General features: G+C 41.8%; 1 protein-coding gene across 2 annotated transcripts in view; it reads left to right on the forward strand.

The window, feature by feature from the left end:
• The window catches only part of usp43a (ubiquitin specific peptidase 43a), a 76,587-nt gene that overhangs the window by 44,965 nt on the left and 10,520 nt on the right, over positions 1-21,102 (forward strand). For both annotated transcript variants that reach the window (XM_041222005.1, XM_041222004.1), the window contains exons 5-8: positions 938-1,073; positions 3,793-3,937; positions 11,408-11,570; positions 14,296-14,407. In XM_041222005.1, the coding sequence (XP_041077939.1) occupies positions 938-1,073; positions 3,793-3,937; positions 11,408-11,570; positions 14,296-14,407 (556 nt within the window). The remainder of the gene's footprint in view (positions 1-937; positions 1,074-3,792; positions 3,938-11,407; positions 11,571-14,295; positions 14,408-21,102) is intronic.

Here is a 21,102-nt window from a genome sequence, read left to right on the forward strand (position 1 = left end):
ATTTTATAAAACTCAGCATCAACCGTGAGCTGTTGAAGATCCCTGCGAGTAAGGAGCAAAATTTTAAAAGCTCTTGGGATTACACCTGAGAATATTGGCAGATTTGGAATGGTTACCAAGACGATTTTAAGAATGACTTTTCTGCTGCGCACCTATTTAAAGTGCGTGCGCAGTGGATGGGTGACTTTTTTTTTTTTTTTTTTTTTACTTTGAATTGGGAATGATTTTAAATCCACAGTGACAGTAATGAATACTCCCAAGCTGCAGCACCATGCAGCGGAGGTGAAAGAGTCAAAGTCAAAGTGGATGTAAGGCAGATTCCTGCTGGGATTTAGAATGGAAACATCTCAGGTTAGAGCAGGATACCTTCATCACAGAGCCAGCCGACCTTGAGAGCACAGGCAGCGAGCGGGCTTCAGAGAGAGGCACATTACGGTGAACCTTCCTTGCGTGTCTTAATGGGCTACAGAATCCCTCCTGCAGAGTTTAAAAGAAATGTGGTTCCTTTGCGGTGTGCCGCATTGTGCGTTTCAATAATTATTAAATGCAATCCTTGTTGTTTTGATATTTGTTTTCATACATCCCATAAATCACTCTCATGAAGAAAAAAGAGAGAGTGGTTTACCAGGAAGCAGCATTGCTGCTAATGTGATAAATATGTCAGAAATTACCTGAAACTGAGGCGTTTTATGACAAGGATGACACCATAAATATACAACACGGGTGTCCAACGTTAACCCTTCCACTCCTAGTCTTTGTTCCAACCCTGTTCTAAATTGAACCAATTAAACCTCAACCCAGACCCTGAAGTAGTGCATTATCTAATTTTACCTGCTAAACCTGGAGTGGAATGGCCCTCCAGGACCAGGATTGGACACCCCTGTTAAGCAGTATATTTTATTAACGTTAGTTTCCCATCTGCTTTATTTTTTTTCAGGCCCCTGTACATTACCTTGGTCTTCCACACCAAAGGCCAGCGGTACCAGCGGATCGGCCTGGCTGTGCCTCTGTTTGGCACAGTGGCTTCTCTTCGAGAGATGGTGTCAATGGAGGGAAAGATCACTCCTGAGCAGGTACGGCATGTCACGATGCATCATTAAAACAGCATGGGCACGCATTGGCAGGAACGCTGAGTCATCACTGTGAATTATACATCTTCCTCTGCTTCCTGTTGCAGCACAGCCCTTGAAGTTGTGAAGTGATGGCCCCGGTGCTCTGGTCTCCTTGCTTTCTGCTTATAAAGTTATAGCTTCAGCTGGTCGAAACGCAGTCGTTGTTTCCCCAGATAGATCTTCTGTATAAATTGTATTGATTTAGTCTTCTTTCAGTGTAAGTGGTAATTCAGAGAAACAGATTGTATTGTCTTGTATTTATATAATAAGTGTTCAAGTAATTACAGTATTGAATTTAATTCAAACTGACAGATTGTTTACCCTGAAAACCTCCCCTCCCATGAATAGAAGGTCTATTTGGAGTCTTCCAAACCTCATTTTGTATGGTTTCTGTCACATGATAAGTACATTTCTGATTAAGTTTGGATGGCTGTCTGAGGTACATTCTGAGTAAAACGTGAGTTTACTGTGTTGACAACTGCACCAGAAAGACAAATGTGTTCATTCTGATTATTATCCTAATTCCTGGTCTCTCTCTGGCTGCTCCTTTATTTGCTGTCACTTCCTGGATCTCTCCCAGCGGATTATTGATAGTTTGCTCAGCACCACTTCTAAGTGGCCTATATGCATGTCATTATGTTTCCTCATCTTCCTGCAAGCATGCCACCCTAACAAGGCCCATTGTAATTATTGCTAAGAATTTCTACACTTCATTTTTTTTCTCCCACAAAGTTCTGGGTTGAAGGGAGGTGTTTATTATACTGACATCTTACAGTGTGTAAGTGCTTAACTTGGTCAATAAACAGGAACGGTGAAAAAGAATTCAGCATTTTCTTTGGTCTCCTGTTGTTAGGCGATGATAGGTCAGTGATAAATTGATGGTTTTCTGGTCGTGGGAAATGATTTTCTTCTGTCCGGTATATTTTCATTGTCAAACAGGTTAAAATAATAATTTTAACTAAATATAATTTTTATAAATCATCTTTATTTAAAAGAGGAAGAAAAAGTGCATGATTGTTTTTGTTCTGTTTTGTAAACAAATTTAAAGTTTTGTTCCAGTAGATTTTATAAAGCCTATTGCCGGTCTGATAGAGTTTAAGACTGCCACTCACATGTTCTGGTGTAGCTTTGGACAGGGTGGGCTGTTCTGGGTGCTCAGACTTGAAGAGATCACCCTCTAGTGGAAATGGAAGGTATCTCACCCCCACACTTCATTTATTTTTCTCCCAAAAGATAATACCTCAAATTAAAACCAAATGAACGATGCACCAAAGTGTGAAACAGCTCCTAACGGCTCCCCGGCATTATGGCTTGAAACTCGCTGCCACAGTCATTTAGCATTCTCCAGAGCGGGATTTGAAATACATTATTATGTGCTTTCTTGCAGTTCGAAAATACAATGCTGTTACTCTGAATATATCTCCATAATCCTTTCAGAACTGTCTTCATTCTGGGGAGATCAGACGGAGATGGCTAAGCGGCTAACAGCCCTGCCCTGTTAAATAGTGCAGCAAGCCAGCCATCGATCATCTAGAGATCCTACAGTGCCAGAGGCGGAGCATCTCGGAGCGCCATTTTAAATACATTCAGAGCATGTGGCTTCTTCATCCCTAAACCACATTAAATAGCATTTTGTGGAAATGCTTTGCAATTCACCGGAGCACGCCTGTCAGGGGAAAATGGATGATGCTTGTTCTCGGGTTGGATTTCAATCTGGCTTTGTGTCTGATTGACTTTTACAGTTCAGTGTCACGTCAACTGGGTTTTCCTTCCTTGCATGGAATAATCTGAAGCTGGTTAGTAAGCAGGTGCCAGTGTTCAGTTTGGAATGCTAGTTCATGGGTTGCGGGTCAATGGATCAGCTTTCCAAGTTCCTTTCTGGTTGATTAGATAGCATGTTGAATTTTGAACCATGAGGTCACTGCCTGGGTTCAAATCCTGGTCAGATGCCCGATTGAAATGAGTCTTGAGGGCCTCAGTCCACATCAGGAGCAGGGTGGGGGTCAATTCCTGCTTTTCAGTTTCATTTCTAATTCCCTTTTAATTGCTTCCAACGCATCGTTGACCAAAATTGCAATTAGCACCATTCTCTTAAAATGAGTGTGTGGCAACAAATTACTTCAATTGAAGTCACTGTTAGTCAGTTAAATTGGCTTCAAGTTGAAAGCAGTTGAACAATCAAAAAAGATGCCTGTAAAACTAGAACTGGGAACTGATTTAAAAAAATTCTTGGAGATGTAACTGGAATTGAAAAACAGGAATTGACCCCGACCGTGATCACAAGATCATCACACGATTCAGAGCATGCCAGCCCTCGCTCAGACTGCTAAAAAAAACAAAAACATGTTCCAGTTTCACCTTGGGTGGGGTGATGCAGTGGATGGACTGATGTAGGCCTCTTACAGTTTGTCTTGCAGCCTACTGTCCTCCAGCGGCAAATTTAACCTTTGACCGTGATGTGAAGCGACAGAGGGTGGAAACACAATGCATTGTCCCACCCAGTTCCTTACCTAACCCAACTGCGTTTTTTTTTTTTCCTCCAAAATATTTATGATGTTACTCACAAAGGTAGCAGTTTTGGGTTTAGTTTATTGCTTTGTGGTTGTGATTGCTATGTCTGGTCTGTGATTGCATGGCCCTGGCAGCGTTCCTGGTTTTAAATTGGTGTTGTGTCTCCCAGGTGATTCTGGCAGAGGTCTACTCCAACGGGTTCCAGCGCTCGTTCTACAATGAGGAGGAGCTAACCAGCATCGCTGAGAGTGACAACATCTACGCGTTCCAGGCGCCCCCTGTTGTCAGCAGGGGGGGGTCCACCCGGCTCTCAGGTACTGCCTGCATGAAAAAAGAAAACCCTTTCTGAATCCCTTAACATTTCATATAGAGTATATATGTGTCTTTGTGACTTTTAAATGCAATTGGGAAATCAGACAAATGAAAGATGAGGTTATTGTAACTATGGATGTGTCCCTGCCCCCCCCCCAAAAAGCAACACCAACTGCAACGACTGTTGGGAAAGAAAAAAAATAAAAAAAAAATTTAATCCTCTCTAGATTACCTTTGTTTCCATCGGGTGCCCCCACACTGCACCTCTTTGAAAACAAGCACCAAGGCAGTTGCTCTTCAAATGTTTTTCACTGAAATGTAACGACCATCCCCTCAGAATACTGCATTCTTTCAATCGTCTGTGCACTCCACTTTGAGAGGTTATAAATGACTCCATAAAGATGCAGGGGAGGCAAAAATGGTGGATTGTGCTAAAACAACACCACTTGTTCAGTTATAGCACTTTGAAATTAAACAACCTCTTTAGAGCAAAATATGAACCCTTTCCAGAAGCGCATTTTGAAAGAGCATTTGAAAGAATAAATGGCTTCAATTCTAATCATTATCGTTGAAGTAACCCCACTGTTTTCAAGGAGCACCCTGGTCTTGTGATATTTTAATGCGTCTTCTGCTGTGGTCCACAAATGCCAGTTACAAAACAGAGTGCTATGTGGCTGCTCTCATAGGGAATGATGTAAAGTTTTAAGTTCTGTTTTTCATCTAGTGGTGTTAAAATGTCAAATGCTTGTCGACTTACAAAAGTCTCCACATAATCATCACTTTATTGCACTCTATTGTAATAATACAATATGCCTTATAGACACTTGAAGGGTCTAAAACTGATGTTATAATCACAGTCATATTTTTCTTTCCCTCCTAAAGTTGTAGCTGACACCAAAATAATTCCATGAATCTTATCTGTCACATACTTCCTTTCTTTGTATTGTCCTCTAATGTGCAGTTATGAAAGAGATGACATCTGGTACTTGGCTATGTTTAAGAAAACTCAGTTTTCAAGCCTTACTTTCAAGTAGTCTTGCACTTCCTTCATCATTTCACCTTTTTTTGTGCCGTTAACCAACCAGTTGCTTCCCCTAATGACTGACATGTTTTGCAGCCAGAGAGGCGAATGACCCTAGCAAGTGAAATAGTTACAGACTACCAGGTTAGCAAGACAGCTGAGAGCTTTGTTTATTCTAGTGTAGTACCAGATATCTTTTATTTAATACCTGCTTGTTTCTTAACCACACACATGAGTCTGATATAGAGACAGGGGATAATAAATGCGGATAATCAGAGGCTGACAGTCTTTGCTTTGTTTTCAAGAAATAGAAAAATCCCTACTTTCATCTTTTAGAGAGCTCAATAGAGTGCCTTGAACAGCAGAGCCAGCTTGTGAAATGCAAGAAATAAAAGTACCGTTTGCAGAAGGCGAGCTATTGTCCCTGGGCCAGTCTTAGAATGTGTGCTTATTACATAAGCTCCAAAGAATTTGTTCAGATAATTTTTTTTTTTTGTAATGAAACACTGCCCGAGAGACAGTAGCAACTGGTCATTAGGCTCAATAAGCTTGCAGGCAGAAGCAGCACATGCTGTATTGAGCTCATTGTGAAAAATGTAAGTGGGGTACCGTTATAATACTAGGGTATTGCATATAACCTTTTACAAGTAAACTTCCAGCAAAGACTCAGTGGGCTTGATACAATACGCTGGCATACTGGATCTGATAGGGTATCATGGATACAATGCACTTCCAGTGTGATTTGGTTCCATTGCATGGTCAAAATATATTTTCAAACGCTATACCAATGGCTTTCATTGTAGATGCCGTTTCTCCACCATTTCCATGATGAATAATTAATATCGCAAAAATACCAGTTCTCCGTACTAGGATAGTACACTTGCTAAGTATAAATAAAAGAATGTAATACTGTTCTCTCAGGTAATATGTGTTAAATACAGAATGAATGTTTATTCTTACCACAGTAAGAATTTATACTCTTAAGTACAGTAAGAATGTATGTGTGAAAAACGTCAAGTGTTACATGTATTAGTAATAGAGAGCCCAAATGGGGCCATTTTCATATCCCACCTTTATGGGGCTGAGCGTTTTATTCTTACTTGGCTGTCTCGTATGCGTCAATGTTGTGCTCAGTGTGGCTCTGCTTCTCTTTCTTAGCAGTTTGAAAGAAGAAGGTGGCAGCTATTAAAAGATAAATGTAGGGCATTTCTGCTAAATGGTAAAAGGATCAATGACCTTCATCACAACTTACCTTTGTTTTATTATTTGGCACTTCTTCAAAGGCGCTATGAGGACAGCAGCATCATAACTCAAAACGAATCCCGGGGGTAGCTGTGGCCCCAGATTCACTCCCATACGTATTCCCGGCTGCCTTCCCTGACACTTTAATGACTCTCGGTGCCTGGCTTGTAATGGAATTCTGGGATGGTCCCAAGGTGCCCGTGGACCTCACCAGATTACTTTTCAATTACTCTTTACATGGCAGAAGGTGATCTTCCCATCAGGAGTCTGTAAACTCTGAGGCCGCTTCACTCAGTCACCTTTAATGAAAAGCAACACTTGGGAATGGGGCTGGAAAGGAGTGTTGAGTGTGGGTATCGTTCTTCTGGATGGTTTAACCAAGCAGGAAATGAAAAGGGCTACCTGCTTCCTGCTGGGGATGGGTTATAGTTTTGACTGGTGAACTATTTGAAAGTAGTAGAACTTAAACTGCAAATGCCATATACTTTAGGTCACTTTATTCATGTGTCCATCACACTGGCACTGGTTAAGCACTTGTTGAAACCAGGATCAGCTGGCTATAACACTGGGCTGAGAATGTGATACCATCTGATATACAGCTTGCCTTTTTCTCACCAAGAAAAGCAGCCACAGCTGAACTCTCTGTGATGCTGCAGACTAGTAAACTCTGATGTTTTTTCTTTTCCTGTTGAAAAGCAGACCCATATGGCAGTGCTATTAATAATATTCAATAGGGAGTAGATGAAATTGCTGTTATCAGCAGATCCACCTGTTTATACAAAAAAAACATTCTTGGTCAAAATGGCAGAGGGGTACAATTACAGCATTGGTAGTATAAGTACCATTGGGGTGCTCTTTGCGCCATGGCTGGCCCATCACATTCACATGCATATATCTGGAGACACCCGACTGTTCAAGTTTAGAGATTTAGTAAAAAAAAAAAAAAAAGTTGTCTGACTGTGATTAAACGTGGCAAACAATGCCCCATTTCCAAGTGATGGCATGTCTTCTGTCTCAATGCATGGCCGTTTAGACAGGTGTGCTCCTGCACTGTATGGACCTCTCTACTCTACTCTCTGTATAATCATTGGCGTGAACCTCTCCAGATCCATGCCTCTGGTACCCCAGCAGATACACAGAGAGATAGAAGCAAACCGGCACCTGCCGACTGCAGCACTTTTGTTATCAGGACGTTACTTCAAAGAAGCCCTGAGTCATTTTCAGCTGGAGGTTGATAAATCTTTCATTTTGAAGTTTATTAAGAAGGGCTCGATAAGATACGATTTCGCAAACAATGCTTCCCGTCAGGAATTAAGATTAGCGAAGTGAAACATTAGCTGTCGTGCTGCCGGCTTGCCTGGGTCGAGAAGGGAAGGGATGAAAGACAATCTGACCAAGGGAGGCTGTATTTTTATCTCCAAACCTGTTTTGACTTCAGTAAAACATCAATCCTCACTTAAATCGGCACAGCACATGTTTCAAGGGATGTTTCTGTACAAAAGCAGAATGTTTGCTCATTTGCTTTCCTGTTGCGCTGCTTCTGTGAAAGTGCTGTACGCCACCGCCAGCCAGTCATAAGAGATAGCATGGAGCTGATATCATTTGAGTTCCTTTCCAGGTTCCCTTCATTTTTATAAGAAATTCCTCCTCTGCACTCTCCCATGGAATGGGGGCTCAGATCTAGATAAGGTTTTGCTTTCTGCTCGGTTTATTGGCAGTGTTGTACTGATAGAGATTCTGCACCTCCTGTTTCAGCTGAAGCGATTACGTTGGTCCTGTGGGAAATTTAAAGCTGGTTGTTTTAATTCATCCTCGGGAAGAGTCATTTTGGCATAAATTAAAATGTGGCAGAATGTGGTGGAATCTTTTAATGCAGGCTTGGGATTTGGTTCTAGAGTGCTGCTGACGTTATCCAAAAATTTTTACACAACATTTGCTGCAGGTTTGTTGACAAAAATTTTAGGGGGGGGGGGGGGGGGGGGGGGGGGGGGGGGGGGGGGGGGCTCTTGAACTTTGAATGAGTTTCTTAATCATCAATTAGCCTCACATTTTGGCCATCACTGCATCAAAACGAATGCTAATTTTTCAGTAACTTTTTCAGAAACTTTGCTATTTTTTTTTTTTTTTTGTTAATCATTGTCACTTCCCTCTGTCCTCAGACTTGGTGCTCAGCAGTCCAGATTAGATGATGCATGAGCTGTCTGGAATGGATTGCTGATGTGGGCTGCAGATTACACAGACAGGCTGTGTCAGTCTGGCGAAAGTCTGAGAGGAGCAAATCAGTCAGGCTGAAACAGGGAAGGACGAAAGATATCAGAACTTAAAGGAAACTTTACTGGCCGTGTGTTTTAATAACTTTTCAAGAATTGCTAGTTCACTTAAATTTTGTTGTACACTTTTTTTTTTTTTTATTTCATGCTAGTTGTCTATTATTAATGTTATTTTTTCCTTTCATAATTCAAATGAAGCCCTGAGGTTGGGTGCCATTCTTGATAGAGAGAAGCTGGTTTTTGTCCTCGTAGTATTCTAAGGGCACTGGTTGAGCTGGAGAGTAATCACTAACATATTCAGACGACATGTGGGATAAGGCAAAATAAGCCATAAATATTTTATTAAAAGAAATTCAGCCTTGATGCTTGTTGGGATTTGCAACAGAGAAAAACAGCTCTCTGTGTATGGCTGGAACCTGGCAGCTCTGCAGTTTCATTATGACCTCGTCAGGTTGATGCATGAGTAATGCTTCCTAATGAATTCCTTGTCAACACACTTTACAAATTACATCAGGCCTGGCATGTCTGCTAGCCACAGCCACGACCCAAGCAAATAATAAAACAGCAGGAAGAAGAAGAAGAAGAAGAAGGAGAAAATCAGCTCTGCTTTTTGTCTCATATTTGAATGTAGTTATTTAATATAATTTCTAATAAACACAAGTGCAATAAAATATCTAACTTGTCTCCGAATAAAGTATAAGACAGTACTGTTGGAAAGAAAAAAAGCATGTACCTATCTTTGTAATTGCTGGTATGATCAAATGATAGTACAGTATTTGTGCTCATAGCTACACTCAACATGCACTTTAGTGTGTGCTGTTACTTTATAAGAAACCCTCTTAAAGAACACACACACACACACACACACACACACACATACAGTTGAAACATTGTTGTGACTACTCCCAAAAATAGCACCGGGGTGGTTTTCAACATATCGTAGATGCCATTTTCCATTTCAGCCAGTGTTTTTCTTGTCCTATTATTGCTAGATGCAATATATGTCCTCTAAATGTGGCTGTAATTTCAAGAGAAGCTCTGTGTGTATCAAGTAAGGTTTTGACGCCAGAATTTTGAAAAATAGCAGGTTCTATTTTATTGCCCTTGAAGCGTTTGGATTAGATGCATACTGATGCTCTCCTCTGATGGCTCAGTGCCACTTCTGTGCATCTCGTACAGGTCTTTTGTTTCAAGGAAGCACCATTGCTGCCTGGTAGCAGCAGTCTTATTTAGAGAGCCAAATACGTATTAGTGACCAGCAGTGATTCTCATTGGAGTGGTGTGTGCAGCTCTGTGGGGGAGCAGTGATTCTCACTGGAGTGGTGTGTGCAGCTCTGTGGGGGAGCAGTGATTCTCATTGGAGTGGTGTGTGCAGCTCTGTGGGGGAGCAGTGATTCTCATTGGAGTGGTGTGTGCAGCTCAGTGGGGGAGCAGTGATTCTCACTGGAGTGGTGTGTGCAGCTCTGTGGGGGAGCAGTGATTCTCACTGGAGTGGTGTGTGCAGCTCAGTGGGGGAGCAGTGATTCTCATTGGAGTGGTGTGTGCAGCTCTGTGGGGGAGCAGTGATTCTCATTGGAGTGGTGTGTGCAGCTCAGTGGGGGAGCAGTGATTCTCACTGGAGTGGTGTGTGCAGCTCAGTGGGGGAGCAGTGATTCTCACTGGAGTGGTGTGTGCAGCTCTGTGGGGGAGCAGTGGTTCTCACTGGAGTGGTGTGTGCAGCTCTGTGGGGGAGCAGTGGTTCTCACTGGAGTGGTGTGTGCAGCTCTGTGGGGGAGCAGTGATTCTCATTGGAGTGGTGTGTGCAGCTCTGTGGTTGAGCAGTGATTCTCATTGGAGTGGTGTGTGCAGCTCTGTGGGGGAGCAGTGGTTCTCACTGGAGTGGTGTGTGCAGCTCTGTGGGGGAGCAGTGGTTCTCACTGGAGTGGTGTGTGCAGCTCAGTGGGGGAGCAGTGATTCTCATTGGAGTGGTGTGTGCAGCTCTGTGGGGGAGCAGTGGTTCTCACTGGAGTGGTGTGGCTTGTGTCTGATCAGAGAAAGTCCTGATCCAGCAGAATACATGGCTAATTACACAGCCAATACCTTGCGATCTGAAGATATAAGCATGACTCAATGCAACGGCAGTGATTAATTACCTTGTGAGGCAAGACAAGAACTTTTAATTAAACCCTTGGATAATGTTAGAAATGTGCTTGTGCAGAGATACATATCTTTTTCTTTCATTCTATGTGTTAACTTTTTTTTTTTTTATTTAATTGCAGATTTGTTTTTTTAAGTAATCGGATGACACAAGATGCCACAGACAATAATGTCTTCAGTTAAAAATGCGAGCGGGAAAGGCACCCTGTGTGGAGTGCAGGATGTGCCCTTTAGCCTTGAGGTCGTCGGTTCGAGTCCAGGCTATTCGAATGCCGACCCGTGGATGAGAGTTCTCAAGGGGCGGCGCACAATTGGCCGAGCATCGCCTGGGTAGGGAGGGCATAGGTCAGCCAGGGTGTCCTCGGCTCAGCGCGCACCAGCGAACCATGTAGGCTGGCCAGGTGCCTGTGGGCTTGCCAGTAAGCAACCCAGAGCTGCATTGTCCTCCAATGCTGTAGCAGGCCTGCAGAGTGAAAAGAAGCGGTCGGCTGACGGCACACGTTTCGGAGGACAGCGTGTGTTTGTCTTCGCCGCTCCCGAGTCAGCGCAGGGGTGGTAGTGGTGAGCTGAGCCTAAAACAATATTTCAAACTGGGAGAAAGAAAAGCGAGGGCTACACTGTGTTGTTAGTAAGAATTACCATATTTGTTCTATGTGGAATTACACACACGACAGCATTGTAGTCTTAGCAGTAAGGATTTACTGAAGAATGCATTCCATCACCTCTTGCATGGAGCACCTGTACCAGGAATCATTTTGGTCAGCACACTAAACCCTGGTTTACTGTTCATTCTTCTGTTCTAGGTTACCATCACAGCCTGCCCTCGTCCCCATATTCCTCCGGTCCTGAAGGTCAAAGGTTACCTCCCACGGGCACTTTATCCTCGGAGTTCCTGAACCACAGCAGCTCTGGGAAGGTTCTGCTTCTCATCTGCAATGCGGCAGGGTCTGGAGAGCAAGTGGTCAGGTAATCACAGCCTGCAGAGCACAGGCTATACAAGAGCCTGCTCAGGGGGCAGGGTTGGGAGAGCAAGCAGGTAATCACAGCCTGCAGAGCACAGAATATACAAGAGCCTGCTCAGGGGGCAGGGCTCTGGAACCTTTTATTGGGAGTGTCATAAATAAGTATTTCATTAACCCTTTGCCGTCCATTTATTTCGTCAGGTCCAATTTATTTTCACATGCACTGTTTATTTTATACGCGCTGTTTAATTTTTTTTTTTTTTCAGAGTAAAACTGGTTTAAAAGGCATTGCATGGCAAAGCGACATCAATACTGCATCTGCAGCCAAGCCCCACCCCTTGTTCGCTGTATTTTTCACATACCTCTTTATAGATGTGCATACTGATAAATCCTCTCCTGATCACTCGTTTTATCACCAAACTCCTCAATAATGCGATCCAATTCATTATATTATTACTATAACATCTCAAAAAGCTCTGAAAACTATATTTTTTGAACATTTGAGGCGGAAGCAGCTATATTCCTTTGTTTATGTCCGTGTTATCTCTGTGGTGTATGGGGCTATCAGATACTCCTTTTCTTTCGGCTTCATTCGACTCCTATTCCTATTGGTCTCACTCAGCCATTGAAAGGTTTTCTCTGTTTTTTTTCCAGAGAAAAAACGACTAGAGACCTGTGCTTTACGTCTTTTTGATGACATTGGACTGGAAAGGGAAAATTGTAATGTCGCAAGGTCCGACACAGGACCGCAAAGGGTTAATAAGCAATGAACCATGTGCTGAAGTTATAGTTACATGTTAATAAGCAGTCCATAGGTATGCCATGTGTGTATCAATCATTAGGCTGCCATTTGAGCTATTTCAGATGTATGTTGAGTGTGTTTTTTGAGACCTGTAAAAAAAAAGCATGCGAAGACTGGTATGTAGAGTTACTGATGTTATTCTATTAGCTGTCCAACTGCCTAAATAATGTGCTTTTAAACCACATTGCAATTCACAATCACATTTTGAAATGGCATACTTGCCAACCCATATTCTTTAACCTTCTCCCGGAAGGCTCCCAGGACAAACTTTCTCCCGTATTTTAAACTTTCTCCCGTATTTTAAACTTAATATTTTGACAAAGTAATTTTGTTTGCTAAATTTTCAAGTTCTAAATCATAGTGCCCTTAGCACAATATCGGAAGATACCTGTCATAGTTTAGGACCCAGGGGAAGCCAGTGGAAGGCAATGCAAGCATGTGTCAGGGTTGGGAACATGTCAGGCGAAGCAGCTTCAGGAGACATGAGAGCACCCGTGCCAGTGCTGTCTCTCAGCTCTCTGCTTACACTGGTTTCCCGAGATGAAAGTAATACTCATCAAGTAAAAAAAATGAAGTATTCTTGTAAATTCCAATCCTGCTGGAATACAATACTTAATCTTTCCTTTAGTGTAACTAGTGTTTTTAATAGTTACAGTCATATCTGATTAGAAGGTATCTTTCACAAAGTACAATAACACTATTTTTTTTTTGATCCATCTTCTAAGGATTTCAAGTTGTCTAAGTGAAGTAGTTCATTCTGTGACACTGAAAATCATGTCACCTCTGGTGTTTTTCATTTTAAGACTTCTGTATTGTTATTTGCAGGGGTGAGGTTAGCAGAGAAATTTCCAGAGCTGAAATCTGATGTAGACAGATTGAGAGATGAAATGATTGAGTTCCAGACAACCGACAGCACAGATATCCCCAAAGAAGGGAAGGTAGTCAGAGTGTCCTAGTATTCATAGTGGTATATGGTTGATATTTCCCACAGGATTAAAACCAGAAAGACAATCATCTTGCCCCCCTCGGTTCCCTGGTGCTATTATTACCCCTCGTTAATATAAATACAACCTGGCTGATTGAAAACAAGGATTCTTCTGTATCATGCATTCATAAAAACATCACATTGAAGTGGTGCCCCACTGATTCTGATTCAGCTCAATTGAATTTCCTTTGCTATGCATGAAAGAGCTAAGCGATATTGGGCCCTGTGCACAAAACCTTTAAGGAATGTATGTAAACAAGCAATATATATCAGAGATTTGTAAACTGTTACTCCACTGAAGGAATTATATTCTTTTGAACAAGGATCTTCTTCTTCTTCTTTGTCTTCTTCTTCTGTCTCTGGAGTCCTGTGATGCTGTTCTTTTATTATAAACCTCAGTCTGGTCCAGAGTACTCCTGCAGCCAGATTCAATTCAGTTGTGACTCTGAGGCCACAGAACCGTAGAACTGCTATCTTGCAAGCACGCTGGTCCCAGGGAACTGTTTTGTTGTTTTTTTGTAGTGGAATTAGACTGGGTTATTGTGCTTTATTACTGTTGATTAACATTTAATACTAAACTTAGAAAAAACAAGAAACAAACAACTTTAGGGTGCTTCAGAGAAATGGAAATGCTGAGTTGTTTGGTTTTAGTTGGTTTTGGTTTCATAAATATAATACATTTCACATGTATGCAATGTATTATATTTTATAATGCCTGTACCTGCCTGCAAACATACTTGAAAATGGGACCAGCAAAGCGCATCAGACCACATGGAATGAGAACTAAGAGTTTGTCTTGTGCTAACCGAGGTGTGCTTGTAAAAATCAGCTCAATGCAATTCTATTCCTTCATTAAATTGTAAACCCTGTTGTAACAGTGATTTATGAAGGCACATCTGAGAAGCAGAAATGTGTAATAAGTGCATGTTTTTCCTGTTCCAGGTTCGGCCCCCCTTTCCTCATGAGAGAAGACAGAGCGATCTCCTGGGACCAGCTACAGCAATGCATACTCAGCAAAATGTACTATCTGATGATAAGCGAGACGCAGACGCAGGTGTGTTTTACAGAGAACTTCAAGGGATGTGCACAAATATGAAAAAAAAAATGTAACTGTCAAATGTTACTGACTATTTAGGTTTTCTACTTAGGTTTTCTTACGACTGACAAGATATGTCCATGTTTTCAAGTTTCATTTTTTAACAGTATGCTGTGATTCCTCGTTATATCGCTGTAGAATTGAGGCTTGCAAAATGAAAGCCATGAAGATCAATAATCGATTAATTAATGAACTTTTGCACCTCTAGTGAGTACCGTGGTGCAGGCAGCAATTTCGGACAATAATTCAATTTCCAACTACTGGCTAACAATCACGATTAAGTCATGCTTTATCCCATTAGCTGTGACTGTCTCCCTAGTAACTTGATCTTGCTCTCTCTCTCTCTCTCTCTCTCTCTCTCTCTCTCTCTCTCTCTCTCTCTCTCTCTCTCTCTTACACTGTTTTTCCTTTTTTCTCAGCCTTGTTTCCACTTGGTTGCTTTTTAAATTAAAGCCGGACTACTGTCTCTCACAATAGAAGGGGGGCTGATTTAAACTCATTATCGAATGCCCAGTTTAACTACGTGGAACTGAACGCCCGCTCCCCCCTGCAGCTGTTTAAGGACATGTTTGTAAGAAACGAGGGAAGAGCTTGATAGCTTGATAGCAGTGGCACTGATAGGTACAATACAAAATCAAGACTAAACAAGTTGTGAATATAATCACGATAATCGATTGCCCTTCCGAGCCTGGCTGGAAGGTAGATATCAGCTGATATCTGTGAATTGTTTGATCAGCACTTTTCAGCAAAATCTGCTCAGGAGCAGCGGTTGGGTGCCACCAGCTAAACACTACTGTACCAGCATGTCAAAAGCAATTGAATATCAGTGCGTCCTATTCAGTGTTGAGCTGAAACCTCTGCAGGGGAAATAAGGTACAAATTCAATTTGCTGTTCACTGAATTGCATGAGCTGTCGAAGGTTATTGTCCTGGTGAAACCTCAGAATGAAGCTCCTATTGCACAAGTGAAACACGTGCTGTGAAATAAGTTATCAGTATGAATTATGATCTGTTATTTATAGAGATGTATTGCACACAACAATAGCTTGTGCTTTTATTTTAATGATTGTGTTATACTATGTTATACAAAAAAAAACAAGTTTCACAATTACAAAAAAAAAAAAAAAAAGACAAATTCGGGTTTGTTTATAAACTTTTTCATCTACCTGTCAGTAGAAGAAAAGAAAAAAACGCTCCTGAAATGTAACGTTACTCTTTGCGTGACATTTTAATTAAATTTCAGCTCATTAAATCATAATCATGAGCCATCATGGACAAAAATGAAACTGATTACAGCGCAGGATCCTTTTCCAAATTTTTGCGGGTGCCTGTCAAAGGATCTGTGGTTGCTGTGTTCGGAAAACAATCCATTGTCGTTCTACCCTATTAGTCTAAGGACCTGATTAAGTAGAACGAAAGCTGCCTTTCTACAGCTTGAGTTCTTGACTCGTTGTGTTCCCTGCCACAGCCATCTTCAAAGAGGACTAAAAGAACAGTCAGCCTGCGCAGAGAAAGAGACTGCAGTAACAGGATTTCACTGTTAGCACACGTTAGAGCTCCTGTTCTCGTTCATCTGTCAGCTGCTATTTGAAAGCAAGCGGCCTGACAATGTTTATATTTAGATACCCCACCGCGATGGCAGTCTCCCTTCTCCTAATCTGCAGTTTACCGGTCATTAAACCCAGATGCACAGATGATCGGAATGATCTGTTTATCAATCGTATCTTCGAGTGATTATCGACGCTGATAAACCAGACATTGATTATTTGCAAATGTCATACTTTTTACATATCTGAAGTGAGCCACCATGATTGCTAGTGAATGTTTCTGAGCTGTGGCTGCAGGGACCTGGTTGATATGAACAGTTTATAATGGATGCATGCATGCTTATTAAAGGAACTGTCTGAACACAACTAAATGGCAACACTGAACCTAATTAACCCATTACATTCACACAGAGAAACTCTGCAAAAAGACATGCACCATTCACCGATTATCAGTCACCTAGGAAAGTCTATCAGTGTTGATTTCCCCAGCTGCAGTCATCATGCTTGCTTATGGTTTCTATATTGCTTCCCATCATTTACTATGTTTGAACAAGTTACTGTGTATGGATCAGGTTCAATTCACACCCACACGCAGATAGACCAAGGCGTGCCATGCCATGCCCTGTGATTTGTTGCAGGCACCTCCAGTGTTAAATGAATTTCTGGAGTGCCTGTTGAAAAGCCTATCTAAATTGTGTTTAATTAAAATTTGTAGACATTCAGTTATCTTCAGAGGCCAGTCCTCTGCCCTAATTGACAGCAGTGTATTCATAGGAAGCTGCCAGTACAGCCAGGAGAACCCAAGGTGACGCGATAGATAATGTAGCTGCCAGCCCACTGATAAGTGTGCGTGGTCTCGTGCTGGGTAATTACCTTAAGGTGAGATGAGTCGGAAAGCATGCCATTGGATTGCTGTTTGCCGTATGCGTTGCTGAAAGCATGCAGAGATAGAGATTATCCAATAAATCACTGTATGCATGAATAATGCCAGGTTTCAACCTCTGCAAGTACAAAGAGTCTTGAATGCCTGATGAGGGCTCCTGCTCGTGCAAATGTCTAATAGCAGTGCTGGGCTCTGACTTCTGCTTGGGTACTACAGCAGGGAGGGACTATGGTAATCGAGAGGGACTGCGAACGCATTCCCCCAGAACAGGGGTCAGGCAGCAAATGGGTGGCCAACATTTTAATGGTTGTCATATGTCCAAGTTTACACCAGCAGTCCTGAGGCCGTTGGAGCCTTCTATAATGAGACACTAAAGCTCAAGCTAAGTTGCTGTTTTTCTTGTACTGTGATTCTCTCTCACTTACTTTCTACCCCTCTCCCTCTCTCTTGGAGTTTCTGCACATCTGTCCCCATTAGCTGAATCTAGATTAGTTACCCTTCTGGTGCTCGGTGGTTTAATTGGTTTGTGTACGAGAGAGTAAAGAAAATAATCCCAGGGATTTAGTAACACGGTTTAAGAATTTCCCAGACAGATGGGGATGCCAGGGCTTGTAAAAGTGAGTGACAGCTATGGCCCGTCGTTCTTGAACTCAGCACCAGCTGACTAAACTAAACCTGTCATTGAAGCTCAAGCGGCACGCTGCTCCCTGGAATTGTTTCAAATTTTTTCCGTGCAGAAGGACAGCTGGTGCCGCGGTATGGCAGCTCCTCGCTTGCCGTGCTCGAGTGGTCTTGTGCCAGTGACCTGCTACCAAGTCCCTCTAGTTTTCAGCCTGCCAGTCTTGAGTAAAAACCAGAAGCCTCATTTCCCCCAGTATCATTAATTACAGATCGCCTCAGACGAGAGGTCATCAGTGTTTTCATTGCGGATGCCAGCCAGTGTGTAAATTGCATCCTTTGTTTGGATCACACCCTGTCCTGGTGCAGCTTTCTTTTTTGCAAGCAGTTATGGAAGCAGGTTAAGGGACCCAGTTGATTGGTTCGGTCACCAAAGCCTTGTTGGTTAGCGGTTTAAAAAGTAAGCACAGTACTGCCGTTTCATGTGCAAGGTGTCAAACCCAGACGAGTTGCAGCATTGTGCTACCTGCAGCAGTCAGAGCGAGAATGGGCATAGCTCGGAAAGTTCAAACACGTTTTTCTGTAGTTTGAAAAAGTCACACTTTTCAAGTACATACACAATTATTTATTTGATTCATTTTCAGGTTTGGCAATTATGTTCCTTGGTTGAACGCTCCCGAAATACGTTTTTAAGGTTGAGAAGGAGAGAAGGACGAGACATTTTTCACATTGACTGTTACAATTGCATGGTTTCTGCTATTCCGTTTAATGATGCTGCTTCACATAGAGGAATTGTGTTTGCCTGCCCCTTGAAAACTGGGATGCGGTTATCTGGATGAGCCACTTGTTTTGAGATAAAGCAATCCTGATGCTTTATACAAGGCAGGATTGACACTGCCAACGCAGCTCATGTCAACGTCTGTGAGATGCATCTGGCCACCTTCCTAGAATTAAATGTTAAGCAAATTATTACACAGATGTGGAAAACTATTACCTAATGGATCAGAGGGAGTACAGCCACCTCAGCTATTAGGAAGCTTCATGTCTGAGGTGGTGATGTGTATTATTTAATTATGTAGTTATGGAGCAAAGCTGAGTGCAGATCCTCTGATGAGGCAGCGCTGGCACTTTTAAAAGGTTATTGTTTTAGACTGTAAAGCCCATCACATGCACAGCCTTTGATACAGTCTCTAATGAGTAAGTAGCATCTCTAATCTGCCCTGAACCCATATGGGTGATTATCCTGCTATTCAGATGATTAACTAAGAGGGATTTTAAATAACAGATTGGTCTGATTAAATAACTGTCAAATGTCATTTAAAGTTGTGTTGCTCCAATACTGAGTTGTCAACTTTCTCTAAATCTACCTGTACCTAGCTTGGACCCTGCTTTGAGTTTCACTGGAGATCCAAACCACCTACGCAGAACAGCTGTTCAGTCTTTCCATTCAATCAGACTAATTCCATGTCCAGAACCCAGTACTTTAAAGCCAGCATGGTTAAGTGTGGCGTTAACTCACGCACAGGGGTTTGTTTGCCCAATTTAGTAATGTTCAGAGTTTAAATCTGCCTTGCATTTCTATTCTGTTTTGCTGAGATTAATAAGATGCATTTCTGTTTATAATTCTAGAATGGGAAAGGCGAGTAAGAACATAAGAACATAAGAACATAAGAAAGTTTACAAACGAGAGGAGGCCATTCGGCCCATCTTGCTCGTTTGGTTGTTAGTAGCTTATTGATCCCAAAATCTCATCAAGCAGCTTCTTGAAGGATCCCAGGGTGTCAGCTTCAACAACATTACTGGGGAGTTGATTCCAGACCCTCACAATTCTCTGTGTAAAAAAGTGTCTCCTATTTTCTGTTCTGAATGCCCCTTTTTCTAAACTCCATTTGTGACCCCTGGTCCTTGTTTCTTTTTTCAGGCTGAAAAAGTCCCTTGGGTCGACACTGTCAATACCTTTTAATTAGGTCGCCACGTATCAAGACTGAACAGATTCAATTTTTTTAGCCTGTCTGCATATGACATGCCTTTTAAGCCCGGAATAATTCTGGTCGCTCTTCTTTGCACTCTTTCTAGAGCAGCAATATCTTTTTTATGAGGTGACCAGAACTGCACACAATATTCAAGATGAGGTCTTACAAGTGCATTGTACAGTTTTAACATTACTTCCCTTGATTTAAATTCAACACTTTTCACAATGTATCCGAGTATCTTGTTAGCCTTTTTTATAGCTTCCCCACATTGCCTAGATGAAGACATTTCTGAGTCAACAAAAACTCCTAGGTCTTTTTCATAGATTCCTTCTCCAATTTCAATATCTCCCATATGATATTTATAATGTACATTTTTATTTCCTGCGTGCAGTACCTTACACTTTTCTCTATTAAATGTCATTTGCCATGTATCTGCCCAGTTCTGAATCTTGTCTAGATCATTTTGAATGACCTTTGCTGCTGCAACAGTGTTTGCCACTCCTCCTACTTTTGTGTCGTCTGCAAATTTAACAAGTTTGCTTACTATACCAGAATCTAAATCATTAATGTAGATTAGGAATAGCAGAGGACCTAATACTGATCCCTGTGGTACACCGCTGGTTACCACACTCCATTCTGAGGTTTTTCCTCTAATCAGTACTTTCTGTTTTCTACATGTTAACCACTCCCTAATCCATGTACATGTGTTTCCTTGAATCCCAACTGCGTTCAGTTTGAGAATTAATCTTTTGTGCGGGACTTTGTCAAAAGCTTTCTGGAAATCTAAATAAACCATGTCATATGCTTTGCAATTATCCATTATCGATGTTGCATCCTTTGTTATGTAATAACATTGTGTGTTTTTACATAACAAAAAATAAAGGGTAACTGTTTAACAGAACAGTCATTTTAGTTGCAAAATGCAAGAGGAAAGCAGATTTATACTTCAGAAAATGCAAAACGTGAATACACTATCTGGCTACGTTTTAGAAATAACAAATAAACCCCCAAGTGCCGAAGAAGGTTAATTAAAATGTTTAAAAGTCAACGGCCGCTGATAGAGACATGTGACCCCCAGAGCCTGAACAAGAAGCGCCTCGCACAGCAAATGAGAATTTTGTACCGGATCAATCTAGATTATTACAGGAGTCGCCGTTACTTTGTACTGCTTAATTCTGTCTCTTTTTACATTTATTTTGCAATTTGCATATCCAGCCTGGTTGTTTCTTTTCGTAAAGCTTTAGGGAGCTGTTTGATATTATTCATCAGAAAATAATCTTCTAATGGGATCGTACACCCAGGTTCCTTTGTAACGCATGATGATAATCACATGCATGAGGCATGCATTACACACCCACCAGGGGATTGATCACATGCCTTATACATGTGATCAACATCACGTGTTACAAAGGACCATGGAATGAATACGGGTAGTTAAGTCCACATGAAGTAACAGGGCAGAATTCAAGATGAATTACTTCAGAACTCGGAGGAAGTTATGAGATGTTATTCCTGTGGGATTTAGATGCCATTAAAGTGTCATCAATGTGTATGATTTTGTACCACAGCAACTCAGGTCAGCCTCACGCGTGGTTTAGTTTGTAATGAGTTATGACCGCTGTGTTTTGGCCCA

The sequence above is a fragment of the Polyodon spathula genome, chromosome 21 (genome assembly GCF_017654505.1).
Source record: "Polyodon spathula isolate WHYD16114869_AA chromosome 21, ASM1765450v1, whole genome shotgun sequence".
In the NCBI taxonomy this organism is placed as follows: domain Eukaryota; kingdom Metazoa; phylum Chordata; class Actinopteri; order Acipenseriformes; family Polyodontidae; genus Polyodon; species Polyodon spathula.